The sequence below is a fragment of the Lepus europaeus genome, chromosome 7 (assembly GCF_033115175.1).
Source record: "Lepus europaeus isolate LE1 chromosome 7, mLepTim1.pri, whole genome shotgun sequence".
In the NCBI taxonomy this organism is placed as follows: Eukaryota; Metazoa; Chordata; class Mammalia; order Lagomorpha; family Leporidae; genus Lepus; species Lepus europaeus.
In genome coordinates, this window is record NC_084833.1 from 67,111,951 (window position 1) to 67,131,860 (window position 19,910).

A 19,910-nucleotide genomic window follows, 5' to 3' on the forward strand; every position below is an offset into this window, starting at 1 on the left:
TGGTAAACATTCAAAGAAACTGAAATAGTAAAAACAAGAAAAAGGAAAAGTCATAGCAGAAAATGAATGACTTTTCTCTGAGATGTCTAGGGGAAGAGAAAAATGGATTTTAAAACTATACAGTGAGAATTATTGTAAAAAGTAGTATCTTAGAAGACACAGTTTAATAACATATGCTTTGGCATGAAGTTAAGACACGGTAGCACTATGTAATTCAAAAATAAAGTTGAAAGATCACCCAGATATTCCATATCAGGTTTCTTTAAAAAAAATAAAAAAGGTATTTATTTATTTGAAAGGCAGAGTTAAAGAAAAGGAAGGACAGAGAGACATGTTGGGGGGTGGTGGTGGAATTTTCCATCTACTGGTTCAATCCCCAATGGCCAGAAACTCCATGGGTCTCCCCTGTGGGTGGCAGTGGTCCAAGAACTTGGGCCATCTTCTGCTGCTCCCAGGGGCACTGGAAGCACAATAGCCAGGACTCCATAGTTTGACTCAGACATCTGAGTGTTCAGACCACTGTTCCGTGTTCAGACCACAACCATATGACTGAGGATCACATTACAATCATTAAAAGATCAAACCTGAGGTTTCACTACAGAGGTAATGAGTTAGGGCTCTGTACAGACTTCAACAGTCTAAATTCCCACAGTATTACAAACTTTTCATCAAATGTATTACTACATATTTAAAACTATGACTTCACATAACTTACTTTACCTCTCTAAAACTCAAGTTTTCTTATTTACAAAACAAAAATAAAAACAGTACTGTAGAGTGGTTGTGAGAAGAAATCTTAGTCTTTCCAATGGAATCTGACCCAAGAGTAAATTGCTGTTAACTATTACTGCAGATATTTAACCTGCAATATTGGTGAAGCATACATAGGACAAAGCACATATTTTTACATTTTTATAATTTATTTTCATTTCTATAAAAGATGAAAATAGAGGATAATTAAGGATGAAAGGGGCTGGCATTGTAACACAGCAGATTAAGCTGCAGCCTGTGATGCCAGCATACAATATGTGGAGTATTCAAGTCCACACTGGAGGATGGCCCAACTAATTGGGCCCCTCCACCCATGTGGAAGACTCAATTGGAGTTACTGGCTCCTGACTTCATGCAGCTATTTAGGAAGTGAACCAGTGGATGGAAAACCCTTTTCTCTCCCTCCCTCCCTCCCAGTATGTGTGTGTGTGTGTGTGTCTGTATCTCCCTCTCTCTTATAAAAACTGTTTTTCAGGGGCTGGCGCTGTGGTGTAGTGGCATCCCATATGGGCACCGGTTCAAGTCCCGGCTGCTCCACTTCCGATTCGGCTCTCTGCTATGGCCTGGGAAGATGGCCCAAGTCCCTTGGGCCCCTGCACCTGCGTGGGAGACCCGGAAGAAGCTCCTGGCTCCCAATCAGCACAGCTCTGGCTGTACTGGCCATCTGGGGAGCGAACCAGCGGATGAAAGATCTCTATTTCTCTCTATCTCTGCCTCTCTGTAACTCTGCCTTTCAAATTAAAAAAAAAAAAAAAACCTGCTTTTTAAATGAATCAGTCATTTCTAAAGATTTTGAATATTTGGAATTTGTTTTTAAAGATTTATTTATTTGAGTTACAAAGAGAGAGAGAAGGAGAGACAGAACAAATCTTCCATCTGCTGGTTTACTCCCTAAATGGCCCCAACAGCCAGGACTGAGCCAGGCTGAAGCCAGGAGCCAGGAAACTCTTCTGGGTCTCCCACAGGTGTGCAGAGGCCCAAGCACTTGGGCTATGCTCCACTGCCTTCCCAGGGTTCAGGAGGGAGGTGGATAAGAAGTAGAGCAGGCCGGCGCCATGGCTTAACAGGCTAATCCTCCGCCTTGCGGCGCTGGCACACCGGGTTCTAGTCCCGGTTGGGGCGCCGGATGCTGTCCCGGTTGCCCCCCTTCCAGGCCAGCTCTCTGCTGTGGCCTGGGAAGGCAGTGGAGGATGGCCCAAGTACTTGTGTCCTGCACCCCATGGGAGACCAGGAGAAGCACCTGACTCCTGGCTTCGGATCAGCGAGATGCGCCGGCCGCAGCGGCCATTGGAGGGTGAACCAACGGCAAAAAGGAAGACCTTTCTCTCTGTCTCTCTCTCTCTCTCTCTCACTGTTCAAACCAGCACCCAAATCGGATGCCAGTGTTGCAGGCCACAGCATCAACCCACTGAGACACAGTGCTGACCAATAAATCAATCTTAAAAAAAAAAAAAATAGGGCCAGCATTGTGGCATAATGGGTTAGGATGCTGCCTGTGTCGCTGGCATCCCATGTAGGAAAAAGTTAAATACTGCTACTCCACTTCCAATCAAGCTAATGTACCTGGGAAAGCAGCAGAAGACAGCCCAGGTGCTTGGGCCCCTGCACCTACATGGGAGACCTGGATGAAGCTCCTGGCTTCAGCCTGGCCCAGCCTTGGCTGTGCTGGCCTTTTGGGGAGTGAACCAGTGGATGGACGATCTCTCTCTCTCTGTGTCTCTCTGCCTTTCTTAAAAAACAAAACAAAACAAGCCGGCGCCGCAGTTCAATAGGCTAATCCTCCGCCTTGGGGCGCCAGCACACCGGGTTCTAGTCCCGGTCGGGGCACCGATCCTGTCCCAGTTGCCCCTCTTCCAGGCCAGCTCTCTGCTGTGGCCAGGGAGTGCAGTGGAGGATGGCCCAAGTGCTTGGGCCCTGCACCCCATGGGAGACCAGGAGAAGCACCTGGCTCCTGCCATCAGAACAACGCGGTGCACCAGCCGCAGCGCGCCTACCGCGGCGGCCATTGGAGGTGAACCAACGGCAAAGGAAGACCTTTTTCTCTGTCTCTCTCTCTCACTGTCCACTCTGCCTGTCAAAACAAACAAAAAAACAAAACAAACAAACAAAAAAGGATGAAAGAGGCTGTCCAAAATATAGGGAAAAGTCTCAGAGAGAGTTATCACAGTGATTTAAACCAGAAAAGAAAACAGACTATACGTTGAAGCCTACAAAGAAAAAAGGACAGAAAGGAAAAATCAGTCCAAATTGATAAGTCAAAAATATTTAAATGAGGAACATTATGGAATGTCTGAATTCAGATGCTGGCCACAGTTAAGCAATACTTTGGCTGGCTCCTTTAAGGGAATAAAGCTGAGCTTGGCAAAATTTGATGGGACCATAAACTAAACTCCATTATACTTCTCATTAGTCAGTTTTTCAATATGTTACAATCTCACTTTATCTCAAAACACTAAAACCAAAAGCAAGTTACAGTTTAAAACAATGCATTATATCTCATATATCTCATTTTTTCCTAAAAGTGTTTTTACCATTAACACCAAGGAAACAGCAACCGTATTTACTGGTAGAGCCAACTGTGAGGTTGCTCAGGACAAGACAAGTAAGAATTAATATTAATTCCCTAATGTGGGTATTGTGACGCAGTGGGTTGAACCACTGCTATGGATGCTCACATCCCATATCAAAGTGCCTAGGATCTAGTCCCACCTCTGCCTCCTATCAGCTTCCTTCTACTGCGCATCCTGGGAGGCAGCAGAACAGGGTCCAAGTGATAAATATGCAGAAGAACTCATGCCTATCCTCAGGTGAAAGAAATTACCTCAATGTAATATCACTGTTAATAGAAAAGCTTTTGCTCTTACCTAAAAAAAGAACAACAACAATAAAAGTGCTGTATGCAAAACTGGAAAAATATCAAGGTAACTACTGCTCTGTTAACAATACTGTTCTACAAATGTCATTTACACCACATTCTAAGCACTTAATTTGTATTAAACTTGTTATATATGTGTTCTCAAACAGATGCAAATGGCAAATTGTTTTTCTATAATGGGCCAGACAGTAAATACTTTGGGTTTCATAGGCTGCCTATTCTCAATGACAAATAATCACCTCTGTCACAGTAGTGCGAAAACAGGCAAAGAAGGCAATATGTAAACAAATGAACATGACTGGTGTACTAATAAAACTTTATTTTTAAAAACAGATGACAGGTTCCGATTTGACCCACAGGCTGTAGTCTGTTCACTTGAATAATAAACTATCACAGACTAGGCTTTAACTTCCAATTATTGCATTTATTTTAAACGAACACAATACTACATCTTATTAAACAGTACAAAAAATCAGCTTAATTCAAGTAGTAGCACTAACCAACATGTCAATTACTTCCACCTGGCAACAGAAAGGGCGTTATTCTCTTACCTGGGTAAATGTTCTAATTTAAAAGTTTAAGAGGGGGCTGACACTGTGGCATGCCGGTTATTGAGTGACCATCTGCAATGCTTGCATTCCATATGGGTACTGGTTGGAGTTCTGGCTGCTCCACTTATGATCCAGCTCCCTGCTAATGCTCCTGAGAAAGCAGCAGAAAATGGCCCAAGAGCCTGGACCCCTGCACCCACATGGGAGACCTGGAGGAAGCTCCTAGCTTCAGATTGGCCCAGCTCTGGCTGCTGTGGCCATTTGGCCAATTGAGCCAGCAGAAGGAAGACCTTTCTCTCTGTTGCTCCCTGTTTCTCTCTAAATCTGCCTCAAAAAAAAATTTTAAAGGAGAGTGGGTGCTGTGGTACAGTGGGTTAAGGTGCTGCTTGCAATGTCTGCAGCCTGTTTGCTGGGTCAAGTCTTACCTATTCCACTTCCTTTTCAGCTCCCTGCTAGTGTGCCAGAGACACAGCAGATGATGGCTTAAGTAATTGAGTCCCCACCACCTACATGAGAAACCTGGATGGAGTTCCTGGCTCCTGGCTTTGGCCTGGCCTAGTCCTAACTGTTGTAGCCTTTTGGGGAGTGAACCAGGGGACAGACTATAGACTGATTTTGATCTCTGTCACTCTTTCAAATTAAAAAAAAAATCTTTTAAAAAATGAATAAAGTTTATGGGCAGGTAGTTTGGCCTGGTGATTAAGACATGGCTGGGATATCTGTATCCCACACCGGAGTACCTAGGTTCAAGTCCCAGCTCCTCTCCAGGCTCTAGCTTTCTACTATATAGAACGTGGGAGGCAGCAACTGAGGGCTCAAGTAGCTTGGTCCCTGCCACACACACAGAAGACCTGGACTGAGCTGCAGGCTCCCAGCTTCAGGTTGGCCCAGTTCCAGCACTGCACACATCTCAGGAGTGAATCAGTGGATGGGAGTTCTATGGCCAGCGACTCCCCCCCGCCATGTCTTAAATATTCAAAAATTAATTTCTTTAAAATGTTTGTGACTGGGGCCGGCGCTGTGGCTTAGTGGGTAAAGCCGCCACCTGCGGTGCCAGCATCCCATATATGGGCTCTGGTCTGAGTCCTGGCTGCTCCACTTCCCATCCAGCTCTCTGCTATGGCTTGAGAAAGCAGTGGAAGATGGTCCAAGTCCTTAGGCCCCAGTACCCGTGAGGGAGACCCGGAAGAAGCTCCTGGCTCCTGGCTTCAGATTGGCACAGCTCCAGTCGTTGTGGCCAATTGGGGAGTGAACCAGCAGATGGAAGACCTCTCTCTCTCTCTCTCTCTCTGCCTCTCCTTTTCTCACTGTGTAACTCCAACTTTCAAATAAATAAATAAATCTTTAAAAAAATAAAATGTTTGTGATTATAAAAATTAGTATAGAAAATGAAATATGAAAAATAGAAAACAAAATATAAAACCTTATAAGAAAAATGATTAAGACAAACCATTACAGAGGCTGGCATTAAGGTATAGCAGGTTAAGCTACCACCTGCAATGCTGGCATCCCACATGGATTGGGTTGGAGTCCTGACTATTCCACTTCTGATCCAGTTCCGTGCTAATGTGCCTGAGAAAGCAGTGGATGGCCCAAGTACTTGGGCCCTGCACCCATGTGGGAAACCCAGAAGAAGCTCCTGGCTTCAGTCTAGCTCAGCCCAGGCTGTATTGTGGCCATTTAGGGAGTGAACCAGTGGATGGGAGATCTCGATCTCTCTCTCTCTCTCTCTCCCCATCTATCTCTGAAATTCTGCTTTCAAATAAATAAATCTAGAACAAACTAAAACAAACAAACAAAAACTGGTACAAATATAGGGGAAAAGCTTAGAGTTTAATAAATACATTTAATAATTTATTTAATAAATACCTGCAGTATGAATGCTTTCTTTAATGTTGGCTTACATGAGCTACAAGTATACTACAACAACATTTTACTACTTAAGCAAACTTTGTTCAACTCTACAAGGCAGGAGGTATCTCTTAGTTTGCTTTAACTTCAGTTTGGTGCAGTTTCTGCTTTGTGTGCTCTTGCAACCCAGGCTCTTGCACTGAAAAGAATACCCTGATTCGTGGCAAATATTCTCCTAAGCATAACTCTTAGTTCTTGACAATCTCCCCAGCCTCACACTGGTAAGAAAATAAACACTATTGGCCGGCGCCACGGCTCACTTGGCTAATCCTCTGCCTGTGGTGCCGGCATCCTGGGTTCTAGTCCCGGTCGGGGTCCGGATTCTGTCCCGGTTGCCCCTCTTCCAGTCCAGCTCTCTGCTATGGCCCGGGAGTGCAGTGGAGGATGGCCCAAGTGCTTGGGCCCTGCACCTGCATGGGAGATCAGGAGAAGCACCTGGCTCCCGGCTTCGGATCAGCACAGCCATTGTGGCGTGAACCAACGGAAGGAAGCCCTTTCTCTCTGCCTCTCTCTCTCACTGTCCACTCTGCCTGTCAAAAATTAAAAAAAAAAAAAAAAGAAGAAAAAAAAAAGAAAGGAAAAAGAAACTCAAAATAAATAAATAAATAAATAAAAGAAACACTATGGGCCAGTCCCCAAAGGGGCAAATATCATATGTTCTCCCTGACCTGTGACAACTGAGCACCTAAAAGGAAACCTGTAGAAGTGAAACTGACACTGTGAGAAGCAATGACTTGATCAGCCCTTGTCCTGACTGCCGAGGAACAGCTTACTATTTTATTCTTTTTACCATTTTCTTGTTCTACTTAATACCATTGGTTAAATTCATTACTTAACACAGAATCATTCTTAGGTGTTTAAATCGAATTGAAAATTGATCTCTGTTAAAAAATAAGAGTGGGGTGGGGTTGGTGCCGTGGCTCACTTGGTTAATCCTCCGCCTGTGGTGCCAGCATCCCATATGGGCGCCGGGTTCTAGTCCCGGTTGCTCCTCTTCCAGTATAGCTCTCTGCTGTGGCCCGGGAGTGCAGTGGAGGATGGCCCAAGTGCTTGGGCCCTGCACCTGCATGGGAGACCAGGAGAAGCACCTGGCTTCTGGCTTCGGATCAGCACAGTGTGCCAGCCGCAGCAGCCATTGGGGGGTGAATCAACAGAAAAGGAAGACCTTTCTTTCTGTCTCTCTCTCTCACTGTCTATAACTTTAATTGTCAAATTAAAAAAAAAAAAAGTGGGAATAAGAGAGGGAGGAGATGTACAATTCGGCACATGTTCCCTTAGACTTACCCCTAAGCGTAAAGCTAAAAACTTGCCATGGGACTCCAAATCCTATTAAGTTGGCAGGTACCAATGCCATCATACATGTTAAAGTGATCAGTTTAAGTGCATAACTGATCATAAAGATAGGGATAAGTGTCAAAAGGATCACATAAATAAGACCATCTGTCTGGTAATGATAGAAATAAAAAGGAGATGGGGCCAGTGCCGTGGCTCACTTGGCTAATCCTCCACCTGCAGCGCCGGCATCCCATATGGGCACCGGGTTCTAGTCCCGGCTGCTCCTCTTCCAGTCCAGCTCTCTGCTGTGGCCCGGGAAGGCAGTGGAGGATGGCCCAAATGCTTGGGTGCCTGCACCCGCATGGGACACCAAGAGGAAGCACCTGGCTCCTGGCTTTGGATTGGCGTAGCTCCGGCCATAGCGGCCATTTGGGGGGTGAACCAACGGAAGGAAGACCTTTTCTCTGTCTCCCTCTCTATCTAACTCTATCTGTCAAAAAAAAAAAAAAAAAAGAATTAAAAAGGAAAGAATGATCTAACACGGGAAGCAGGCCACATAGCAGACTCACAGAATAACAAATGCCCTAAACAGCACTCTAGCCTCAGAATCAGCCCTTAAGCCATTCAAATCTAGCTGAAAAGCCCAAGAGAGCATTTCAGGCATGGAAAGCCAAGACACTGTTGCAAAAAATGACCTACATGAAAGATCTCTGTGAGTGAGATCCCGGTGGAAAGAACGGGTCACCAAAGAAGGACATACCTTTCTCTGAAGGGAGGAAAGAACTTCCACTTTGATGATGGAGCTGCCTAAATATTGTCAGAGTTTGTGGACTCAAAAGGCTTCCATAGCCTTGGCAGCTCATGACAAGAGCCTTAAATGATCACTGACGTCATAAATAAGAGTGTGAATTGTTAAATCAACAACAGGAGTCTCTGTGCACTTACTCCCCATGTAGGACCTCTGTCCTTAATGAGTTTTACTATGAGAATTAACAGTAAAACTAGTCTTCAGACAGTACTTCGTACTTCGTGTGTCTGTGTGGGTGCAAACTGTTGAAATCTTTACTTAGTAGAGTTAATCTTCTGTATACAAAGATAATTAAAAATGAATCTTTGGCCGCGCCCTGGCTCAACAGGCTAATCCTCCATCTTGTGGCGCCGGCACACTGGGTTCTAGTCCCGGTTGGGGCACCGGATTCTGTCCCGGTTGCCCCTCTTCCAGGCCAGCTCTCTGCTGTGGCTCGGAGTGCAGTGGAGGATGGCCCAAGTGCTTGGCCAGCCACGGCAGCCATTGGAGGGTGAACCAACGGCAAAGGAAGACCTTTCTCTCTGTCTCTCTCTCTCACTGTCCACTCTGCCTGTCAAAAAAAAAAAAAAAAAGAATCTTAACGAAGAATGGGATGGGAGAGGGAGTATGAGATGGGATGGTTTGTGGGTGGGAGGGTGTTTATGGGGGGAAAAATCACTATAATCCAAAAGTTGTACTTTCAAAACTTATATTTATTAAATAAAAGCTTTCTGGGACTGGCGCTGTGGTGCAGCGGGTTAACACCCTGGCCTGAAGCGCCGGCATCCCATATGGGCACTGGTTCGAGACCAGCTGCTCCACTTCCAATCTAGCTCTCTGCTGTGGCCTGAGAAAGCAGTAGAACTTGGCCCAAGTCCTTAAGCCCCTGCACCTGCATGGGAGACCCGGAAGAAGCTCCTGGCTCCTGGCTTTGGTTTGGCGCAGCTCCGGCCCTTGCGGCCATTTTGGGAGTGAACTATCGGATGGAAGACCTCTGTCTTTCTCTCTCTCTCTCTGCCTCTCCTCTCTCTGTGTAACTCTGACTTTAAAAATAAATAAATCTTGGCTGACGCCGTGGCTTAACAGGCTAATCCTCCGCCTTGCGGCGCCGGCACACCGGATTCTATCCCGGTTGCCCCTCTTCCAGGCCAGCTCTCTGCTATGGCCCAGGAAGGCAGTGGAGGATGGCCTAAGTCCTTGGGCCCTGCACCCGCATGGGAGACCAGGAGAAGCACCTGGCTCCTGGCTTCGGATCAGCGAGATGCGCCGGCCGCAGCGGCCATTGGAGGGTGAACCAACGGCAAAAAGGAAGACCTTTCTCTCTGTCTCTCTCACTATCCACTCTGCCTGTCAAAAAATAAATAAATAAATAAATAAATCTTTAAAATAAATAAATAGAATCTTTCTAAAAAATTTTAAAAATTAAAAAAAAAATTATGGGCCAGTACTGTGGCAGAGAGCCTAGTTGCTGTTTGAGACAATGGCATGCCACATAAGACTGCCAGTTCAAGTCCCAGCTACTCCATTTCCAATTCAGTTTCCTGTAAACATGCCTGGGAAGGCAGCAGGTGATGGCACAAGTGCTTGGACCCCTGTAACTCATGTGGAAGACCAAAATGGAGTTCCTAGCTCCTGGCTTCAGCCTGGCCTAGCTGTGGGTATTGTAGTCATTTGGGTAGTGAACCAGCAGATGAAAGACCTCTCTCTCCCTTTCTCTCCAATGCTCTCTGCCTTTCAAATAAGTAAGTCTTTAATTAAACAGCACAACCCCCTACCTCATTTCCACTCTTCTTGCTTCTTCAGGAGCTTTGTGCCTTTTATTAACATAATTGCATAAATTATGCAATAATTTACAATCAAAATTCTTTATATAACTTATTTTGGGAGAAACCAAATTTACTTGATAATTTCTTTTACATTTTATTTATTGATATTTGTTTATTTAAATGCAGAGAGACAGAGATCGTCCATCTGCTGGTTCATTCCCCAAATGCCCACAAAAGCTGCAGCTGGCCCAGATAGGAAGCCATGAACCCAGAACTCAAACTAAGTCTCCCTCGTGGTAGTAGCAGGGATTCAAGTACTTGAGCCTTCACCAGTTGCCTCCTAGGATGCGCATTAGCAGGAAGCTGGATCAGATGCAGAGGCAGAACTTGCTGAGAGCAAAGCTTGTTACTCACAAAAGTAAATTTACATATATATAGAAACATACAAACATACAGATAATGAAGCCTTGATATCAAAATTCAACCAGTATCGACATATCCCTAAAGAAAGGATAACAGGATTTTTTGTAAATAAGCATTCACCTAAGAAATCATTCTTAAGACTAAATGAAATAATTAGACAATCATTTGATAATATTTGACACTAATACCAGGTTAGGTTTAATTAATTAATTAATTTGGAAATCCAAAGAATATGTTTTTTTAAATTTCAGTGTCTTCCTCCTCCCTACCATACTGGTAGAAACTTTATACATAACACTCTAGAGCTGGTAAGCACTTCAGTTACGGCAGACAACAAGTAACGGACAGCTAGAGGAAGACACAACCTTTTCAAACAGCTAAAAGTGGTACAATTTTCGACATGACAATCATGACATGGAAGCAGAGGGGAAGAGGAAGAAAATGGAGAGAATGCCTGCTGTTCTCTCCAGGTATCAATCTGTCTGAAAGTACTGCGTGTATCAATTGCACAAGAGAGAGAGAGAAAAATGCTTAAACCTTAGATAATACAAATCTAACTTACAGATACAATATGAAGCTAAACAAATTATAAGTCTAAGCCTGCTAAAATATATACTTGCCCACATCATAAAATTTTATTTAGAAAGATTTATTTATTTGAAAGGCAGAGAAACAGAGAGAGGGAGAGGGAGAGAGAGAGAAAGAGATTGGGAGGGAGGGAGGGAGGGAGAGAGAGAGAGAGAGGTATCTTCTATCCACTGGTTCACCCCCCAAATGGCTGTAATGGCCAGAGCTGGGCTGATCTGAAACCAGGAGTCAGGAGCTTTTTCCAGGTTTCCCACATGGATGCAGGGGTCCAAGTACTTGAGCCATCTTCCACTGCTTTCCCAGGCACATCAGCAGGGAGTTGGATTGGAAGTGGAACAGCTGAGACTCAAACCAGCATTCATATGGGATGCCAACACTGCAGGCAGAGGCTTAACTGTGTATGCCACAGTGCCAGCTCCAACAAAAATTTTTAAAGATAACATTGCTTAATTGAGTATCTTTGCTGCTAAAAGTTCCATAAAGGATAAAGATCTCATGCATTTTGCTTATTAATATATCGCAAAAGTATAAGCATGCTTAGCACATAATCTAACTGCCATTTGTTGAAAGAATAATTTTTAAATGAATCTCCAGAATATTCTCTGAAACAGTACTTAGTATTACAAAAATTCCTACATAAAAACAGAAAATTTCCTGTTATCTTTACTAATAGGGTCTAGCCCACAGTAAAAATGGGGGAAAACAGTAAAAAAAAAAAAAAAAGTGCAATATACTAAAATTATATTCACCAGGTAAAGAGCTAAAGAAAGTTAAAAAAAAAAAGCAGCTTCGGCTGGTGCCGTGGCTCAACAGGCTAATCCTCTGCCTTGTGGCGCCGGCACACCGGGTTCTAGTCCCGGTCGGGGCACCGGATTCTGTCCCGGTTGCCCCTCTTCCAGGCCAGCTCTCTGCTGTGGCTCGGGAGTGCAGTGGAGGATGGCCCAAGTGCTTGGGCCCTGCACCCAAATGGGAGACCAGGAGAAGCACCTGGCTCCTGCCTTCGGATCAGCGCGGTGCACTGGCTGCAGCACGCTGGCCACAGCGGCCATTGGAGGGTGAACCAACAGCAAAGGAAGACCTTTCTCTCTGTCTCTCTCTCACTGTCCACTCTGCCTGTCAAAAAAAAAAAGCAGCTTTATTTTATTTATTTATATGAAAGAGCCACAGAGAAAAGAGAGATACACAGAGAGAGAGAGAGAGAGAGAGAGAGAGAGATCTTTTATAGATTGATTTACTCCCCAAATGGCCCCAAAGGCCAGGGAAGGGCCAGACAGAAGCCAGGAGCCAGCAATTTCCTCAAGGTGTCCCACAGGGCGGGCTTGTGCCTGTGTGTGTATGTATGTGCGCGCGCATGCACGCATGTGTGTGTGTGTGTGTGTGTGTAGGGGTCCAAGGACCTGAGCCATCTTCAGCTGCTTTCTCAGGTACATTAGCAGCTGGGACTTGAACCAGTACCCACATGGGATGCCAGTGTCACAGACAGTGGCCTAACCCAATGTGCCACAACGTCAGCCCCTAAAGAAATTTTCTTAATCTAACAACATAAATAAATGTCTTACTTGAATACATAGAGGCTAAAATATACTTTGGGCATGTATTATTACTTTTCCATATTGTATGTTGTCATATACCTCACCATAAATCATCACAGGGATAATTTTAGTATATAATTTGTTAAAGACTACAATGCATAGACCACTCCACTTGATAAATTCTCAGAGCCAATGCCCATCTAAATGGTGACAATAGCTGGGGCTCAGTTTAGACACCTCTTACTATACGAGAAAGTCCTTTAAAAGGGGGCCTTTGTTGAGGCTGGCGCTGTGGCATAGCAGGAAAAGCTGCCACGTGCAGTACCAGCATCCCAAATGGGTACCAGGTGCTCTATGTCCGAACCAGCTCCCTGCTGGTACACCTGGGAAAGCAGCAGAAGATGGTCCAAGTCCTTGGGCCCCTTTGCCAACGTGGGAGACTTGGATGAAGCTCCTGGCTCCAGGCTTTGGCCTGACCCAGCTCTGACAATTGTGGCGATTTGCTCACCTCTCTCCCTCTATAACTTTGTTTTTCAGATAAATAAAATACATCTTTTTTTTTAAAGGGCCTTATTTATTTATTTTTAATAATTTCCACAATAAAGGAAGGAGCTGTGTTACAAGTTAAGCCACCACTTGGGATGTCTGCATGCCCTATCAGAGCAGACTAGGAGCTCTGTTTCTAATTCATCCTCCTGCTAATGCATCTTGAGAGACAACAGATGATGGCTTAAGCACCAGAGTTCTCACCACCCATGTGGGAGAGACCAGGACAGAGTGCTGGGCTTCTGGCTTGCTTCAGCCTGGTCAAGTCCTGGCTGTTGTGGGTATTTGCAGAACCAATGGATAGAAGATTTATCTTTCTCTTCTCTCTCTCTCGCTCTCGCTTTCACTCTCACTGTCTCTCTGCCTTTTGCTCTGTCTTTCGAATAAAAATAAACAAACATTGAGGCCAGCATTGTGGCACACAGCATTAAACCTTTGCCTGCAATGCTGGCATCCTGTATTGTCGCTGGTTTAGACCTAGCTGTTCCATTTCTGATCCAGCTCCTTGCTAATGAGCCTGGGAAATCAGCAAAATTGAATGCTTGGGCCCCTGCCATCTAGGAGGGAAACCTGGATGGACTTCCAGACTCCTGACTTCTGCCTGGCACAGCCTGGCTGCTGCAGCCATTTGGGAAATGAACCAGTGAATGTAAGATCTCTCTCTCTCTCTCTCTCCCCTTCGCTCTCTGTTACTCTGCCTTTCAAATAAATAAATAAAATCTTAACAAAATATTTTTAATTCCCACAATATTTACTGTATTATCATACAGCAGATGTTCAAAACACATATTAAGTCAATGAAGTAGCTAATACTTACCTTTCTTACTGTTGAAGTCAGGTTAAGAATTTAACAACAAATCTAAAGTTCAAGGCAAGCTTCTTACTAATTAAAATAATAAAGTAGGACAGTTAGCACAATAAGCACTTTAGTTGGAGAAGTCCCACTGTCCCCTATTCTAGGACAACCTGAACAACTTCCCTAACTCTGGTTACATTTATGATATATCAAAAATGATGGAGAAGAAATACATTTCTCCCCTTCCCTTTAATAAATGCCCCAAAATAAATTTATTTCTTCAAAGGCAGAAAAGCTAAAACCAGAAATTTTCAACCAAACTAGGATGTGTCCCTGGCAATGTCATCACCACTGGTCAACCACTACAGACCCAGAGAATCTCTACTCCAAGCACCTGGTAGGATCTTTGGTTTAAATTAACAGATGGTGGTCCCAATGATGACTGTTACCTTTCCACTTTACCGAATGTGCCTAAAATATATTTTCACACAATTCAAGTAAGCACCAGAAAAGAACATACTAAACTATAACCACAATGCCATTTGAATATTAAAACTTCGAATCATTAGAATGCAACAACAACAACAACAAAAGACAAAAACTACTATACAAATAATTCAGCCAACCATAGTATAAACTACAGGAATCCTAACACATATAGACTGATTAGACATAAATAACTTCTTAACCAATATCCAGAGACTACCTTTAAGGAATGAAAAAGCAGATTTGCCCCTTGAAAAACACCATCCTCCAAAGAAGAGAAAAGTTATTTAAGATGCTTGAGTGCCAACAATCTCACAAAGTTAGCCCACCTTTATTTTTATCCAGACTCTAAGATCATTTAGCTCCAGTTAGGAAAAAAACAGAGGAAACTGATAGAGAGCACAGAGAACTAATGTAGAAGGCTGTGAGGAAAGGAAGATAAAACTACCCCTTTCGTTCAACACACCCTTTTCCTATTCTAGCTAATATCAACTATAAGTTCAAATTATTTTACTGATTATTTCATAGAGGCATCCTTTTAAGTAATAACATCAACAACATTAAGAGGTGGCTGTATACATTTAAAACCTATCTCTAGGTCTTAGTTTCCTTTCCAGCAAAAAACAAAGACAAAAGTGACCCAACAGTCCATTCTTTATAGCTCCAAAACTCAATGATAGTCTCTAGGTTCATGGCACCTCTGATGTCTCCATAACTTTCTGACAGCATTCCAAGGCCAAAAAAACAACCAGTTCCATTTATGAAGTTGTTAGTAGCCATTTGAAAAAGTAATCTACCTAAATCGAAAAAATATCGGGCTTTGTTTCATTCTTAATCACAACTACTTATGAGACATATATTACTATTAGACACTGCACAACTTCTCAAACCTTAGAATTAGAGGGGACATGGTCTTTACACTTCCTGTTCCATACAGATTTTCATGATCTCAGCATGGGGCACTCTAAGCTGAATCCAGAAAGTCAAAACTTATACATGGGCCGGCGCCACAGCTCAATAAGCTAATCCTCTGCCTGCGGCGCTCGCACACCGCGTTCTAGTCCCGGTAGGGGCGCCTCGGGGCGCCGGATTCTGTCCTGGTTGCCCCTTTTCCGGGAGTGCAGTGGAGGATGGCCCAAGTGCTTGGGCTCTGCACTCCATGGGAGACCAGGAAAAGCACCTGGCTCCTGGCTTCAGATCAGTGTGATGCGCCGGCCGCAGCGGCCATTGGAGGGTGAACCTTTCTCTCTGCCTCTCTCTCTCACTATCCACTCTGCCTGTCAAAAAAAAAAAAAAAAAAAAAAAAAAAAAAAAAAAAAAAACCTTATACATGAGGGGCAGGCACTGTAGCAGGTAAAGCTGCCACCTGCAGTGCCAGCATCCCATTTGGGCGCCAGTTTGAGTTCCAGCTGCTCCACTTCCGCTACAGCTCTCTGCTGTGGCCTGGGAAAGCAGTAAAGGATGGTCCAAGTACTTGGGCTCCTGCACCAGCATGGGATACCTGGAAGAAGCTCCTGGCTCCTTACTTTGGATTGGCACAGCTCCAGCAATGGTAGCCACTTGAGGAGTAAACCAGCAGATGGAAGATTGATCTCTTTCTCCGCTTCTGCCTCTCTGTAACTCTGCCTCTCAAATAAATAAATAAATAAATAAATCTTAAAAAAAAAAAAAAAAAAAAAACCTTATACATGAGGGGCCAGCACTGTAGCATAGTGGGTAAAGCCTCCACCTGCAGTGCCGGCATCCCACATGGCCGCTTGTTCAAGTCCCAGCTGCTCCTCTTCCGATCAGTTCCCTGCTGATGGCCTGGGAAAGCAGCAGAAGATGACCCAAGTGTTTGGGCCCCTGCACCCACGTGGGAAACCTGGAAGAAGCTCCTGGCTCCTGGCATCAGATCAGCAACGCTCTGGCCATTGCGGCCATCTGGGGAGTGAACCAGGGGATGGAAGACCTCTTTCTCTGTCTCTACCTCTCTCTGTAATTCTTTCAAATAAATAAAATAAATCTTAAAAAAAAAAAAAAACCCTTATAAATGAGGGGCCTGTACCATGGCTTAGCAGGTTAAGCATCCGCCTATGGTGCCAGCATCCCATACAGGTGCTGGTTAAGAGTCCCAGCTGCCTCACTTCTGATCCGGTTCTCTGCTGATGGCCTGGGAAAGAAACAGAAGATGGTCCAAGTGCTTGGGCCCCTGCACCCACGTGGGAGACCCAGAAGAAGCTCCTGGCTCAGTATTGACCCAACATTTGACATTTGGGGAGTGAACCAGCAATAGAACACCCATCTCTGTCTCCTCTCCCTCTCTCTAGTCTGTAACTATGCCTCTCAAGTAAATAAGTAAATCTTTAAAAAAAATGAAATTTTAGAAGAAATATCACAAAGTATATACAAAGACAAATCAGAGATCTGCAGTTCATGTCAAATGTTGATATACCTATCACAATAAATGCAATGTAAAAAGTATTAAAGTGCAATTCTAAAAAAATACTATAAAAGAAATATCCTAAGGACTAATAATACTAGGAAAAAACAAAAATTTATAAACTATAATTTTTTAAATGGCACTAAGAACTGCCTTTGAAATATACTGAAAGTTATAGAGTAAAACTCATTTGATTATAAGACTTTTCTCCAGGAGCGTACAGCTCAATATTATACTTGTGTTCACAACATGCTAAAATTTAACCATTTCAAATGCACTCATGTGCCTTTTATTTGAAAAGCATCTTGAGTAAAATTTGTAATACAAGATTATTTGTAAATTCTTGGCTTATGAAAAGATATTTGATACATTATTTCACTTGACTGTTACCTATCATCTATATTGTCTGAAAACGACGGTCACAGAAAGTGACCTGCTCCACTGCTCAACACTAAAATGCACATCTGTCAACTCTATACTACAGCACAACTCCCTCCCCAAAAGACTCAGTGAAAATTCTGTCAGCTGAACCAGATGTTTTATTATTACAGTAGGTGGATCAGAGTTCTGAAAATCTTTCCCATGCACAGTAAGAGCACTTCACCTGCACAGACAATTCATCTGCCAAGTGTCCCAAAGTGGATGATATCAATTAATAATCATTCTTAGACCACTTTCTGAGATCTATTATTACCAGTACTCCAACATCTATAACAGTGTGGTAGATAAACCAAATGATTGATCTTAGCCTTAAGATGACATTCCATTTTTACTTAGCTGGTGGCCCACAGTTAAACTCCACGTCTTAAACTTCCCTAGTATTTTTTTATACTGGCACTAAGTGTAGCAGTAAAAACATTTAAAAGGAATGGAGAAGAATCATGTAACTACCCAAAATACAATGCTATCCCCAAAAGTCTTTCCACTTGATTCAAATAAATTCCAAAATCAATTTACCAGGAATCCTTTCCCCAAGTCCATATATACATGATAGCTATATGACTATCATTTCCAAGACATCCTAGGAGCAACTTACTAAAGCATCCCACCACAAAATGACTATTTCTGTTTTTTAAAAAAAGGTGGCTACAATTTGATAATTAATTTACTACACTGGGAGCTTAAATTTTAAAGAAATCCTGTACAAAGTTTTTATATAATGTAATCAGTCATTCTCCTATCCTACACTATTTTAAAAACTGTCTTTTTCAATCCAGAGTTTGCTAACAGTAGCGCAAATGTGGACAGGCAAGAAGAGACATGGGCCTGTACTGCAACCGCTACACTAACTGGAGCCTTGGGTAGCCGTAACACGGAGTCCCTCTTGGCAAAATTTTGAAGAACTTCAAACTTGGGCCCTTCCTAGCAATGTAAATATATTCAGTTAATAGAAACCTCAGTTCCACAGAGAATAGAAAAGTGACCGTGACTTCTTGGAAAGGAAACGGCTATCTAGTACAATACCCAGGCCACTCTGCCTACCTCACAGGGACAAAAAGACACATCTATTCGGAAAACGTTTCCTCTCTAGCCAAGGGCTGCTTCCAGATAAAGACGACGCTCGGAGGACAACAAATAAGCCTTCTGTGAGAGACGAACTGTGCCAGAGAAGGAGAGGCGCGGGTCGGGAATAAATCAGTGAGTGCAAGCGCGCAGGCAGAGGCTGGACGCAGCAGGCACAGCACGGAGATGCTCCAGCGCAGGCAGCGGCGGCAGCAGGAAGTTTCAATGGGGCCGGGCAGAGCATGCGCCCTGCACCCGCGCGGTGGCCTTATGTGGAAGGAGCACCACTTGCGAACACCAATAATAGACCAGCGGCACCAGAGAGAGAAACATGAGCAACAAGCACCTTCTTCAACTGTTTCCCCCTCCGACAGAGCCCCTCCTCCAGCCGACAGACTAACCGACCCACCCCACCCTGCGAACGGGAGGGCGACTTCTTCTTCCCTCGCGGCCCGCAGCCGAGAGGAAGGGGGAAGGGACTGGAAAAGTGGGGAGATGCTTTTCTATTATTTGGGGGAGGTGGGGAAAGGGAGGAGGAAAACTGTGGAGGAGGAGGAATTAACCCTCTCCCTTCCGAAGTGAAGACGCTGAACCGACTTGGCCACCCTACGGGAGAACGACGGAGGAGCCCCCTCCCCACTCCAGAGGAAGGAGTTTTGGGGGTTAAACCAGCCCTCCGGGGGGGGGGGCAGAGAGGAGCCCACTCTCTCTGGGTGTTCCAACCCAAGGGAGGGAGAGTGGAGTGTCCCCGGCCCCCCCCCCGCCCACCCAGGAGGAGGGAGATAAGGGGGCGCCCGGAGAAGGACCCAGCCTCCCCCGAGACGGACAGGAGGACTGGTGGGAGGAGGGGAAGAAGGCAAGGAGGGGAGGAGGAGAAAAGCGCAAAGCTGGCCGGAACCTGCGCTCCCCTTCCCCCGCCACCTAGAGGGAGAAGGGGTGGGGGGCCGGCCCCCGCGGCGGGGGAGCACTCCCGGGGGCCGCCGGCCGGCACAATGACCCCTCCCCGCCCCCAGCCCACACCTAGCCCGAGACGCCCCCACCTCAGCTCCGCGCCGGACACAGTGGCCCTAGGGGGCCTCCGCCCCGCCTCCCCACTGCCCGAGACCCCGGGGGCTGGGCGGAGAAGAGGGCCCCGCGGAGCTGCGCCCCGGGGTCGGGGGCAGCCTGAGCTGCGAGGGCCCAGGGTGTCTGGGAGGAGCGGAGAGAAGCAGCACGCCAGGGCCGCTTCCCGCCGGGCGTTCGGGCCCCTCGCTTACCTTCTCCGTGGCCGACGTCCGGCGGCGGCGCCTGCAGCACCCGCTCCAGCTCGGGGAACGGCAACTCAGGCAGGTCCAGCAGCGGCCCGTAGCGCTCCAAGAAGGAGCAGACTACGGCGAAGTTGGGGCACGAACCCGGGCAGCCCGGAGGAGCCATCGCCGCCGCCGCTGCCGCCGCCGTCGCCATTTTGAACTGGAGGATGGAGGAGGCGGCGATGGGGGGGTGGGGGGAGTTGGGGGTGCCTAGCAATGGCAGGGCAGCCTTGCGGACGACAGGAGGCGCTCTCGAGGGGGCTCCCCTGCGGATCCGAGCGTCTCAGGGACTGCGCCGCGATCCCACAATACAACGGCGGCCCGGAGCAGTCGAGAACCGCGTCAGACGGGGGGCAGAGAGGCGCTCCGTGCCTTTCACTTTCCGCCCT

At 45.5% G+C, this 19,910-nt stretch overlaps 1 protein-coding gene across 2 annotated transcripts in view; it reads right to left on the reverse strand.

Annotated features, from left to right (window-relative positions):
- The window catches only part of RSF1 (remodeling and spacing factor 1), a 170,392-nt gene extending 150,581 nt beyond the window's left edge, over positions 1-19,811 (reverse strand). For both annotated transcript variants that reach the window (XM_062196760.1, XM_062196762.1), the window contains exon 1: positions 19,489-19,811. In XM_062196760.1, the coding sequence (XP_062052744.1) occupies positions 19,489-19,675 (187 nt within the window). In that variant the 5' untranslated portion in view covers positions 19,676-19,811. The remainder of the gene's footprint in view (positions 1-19,488) is intronic.
- Between the last annotated feature and the right edge of the window lie 99 nt (positions 19,812-19,910).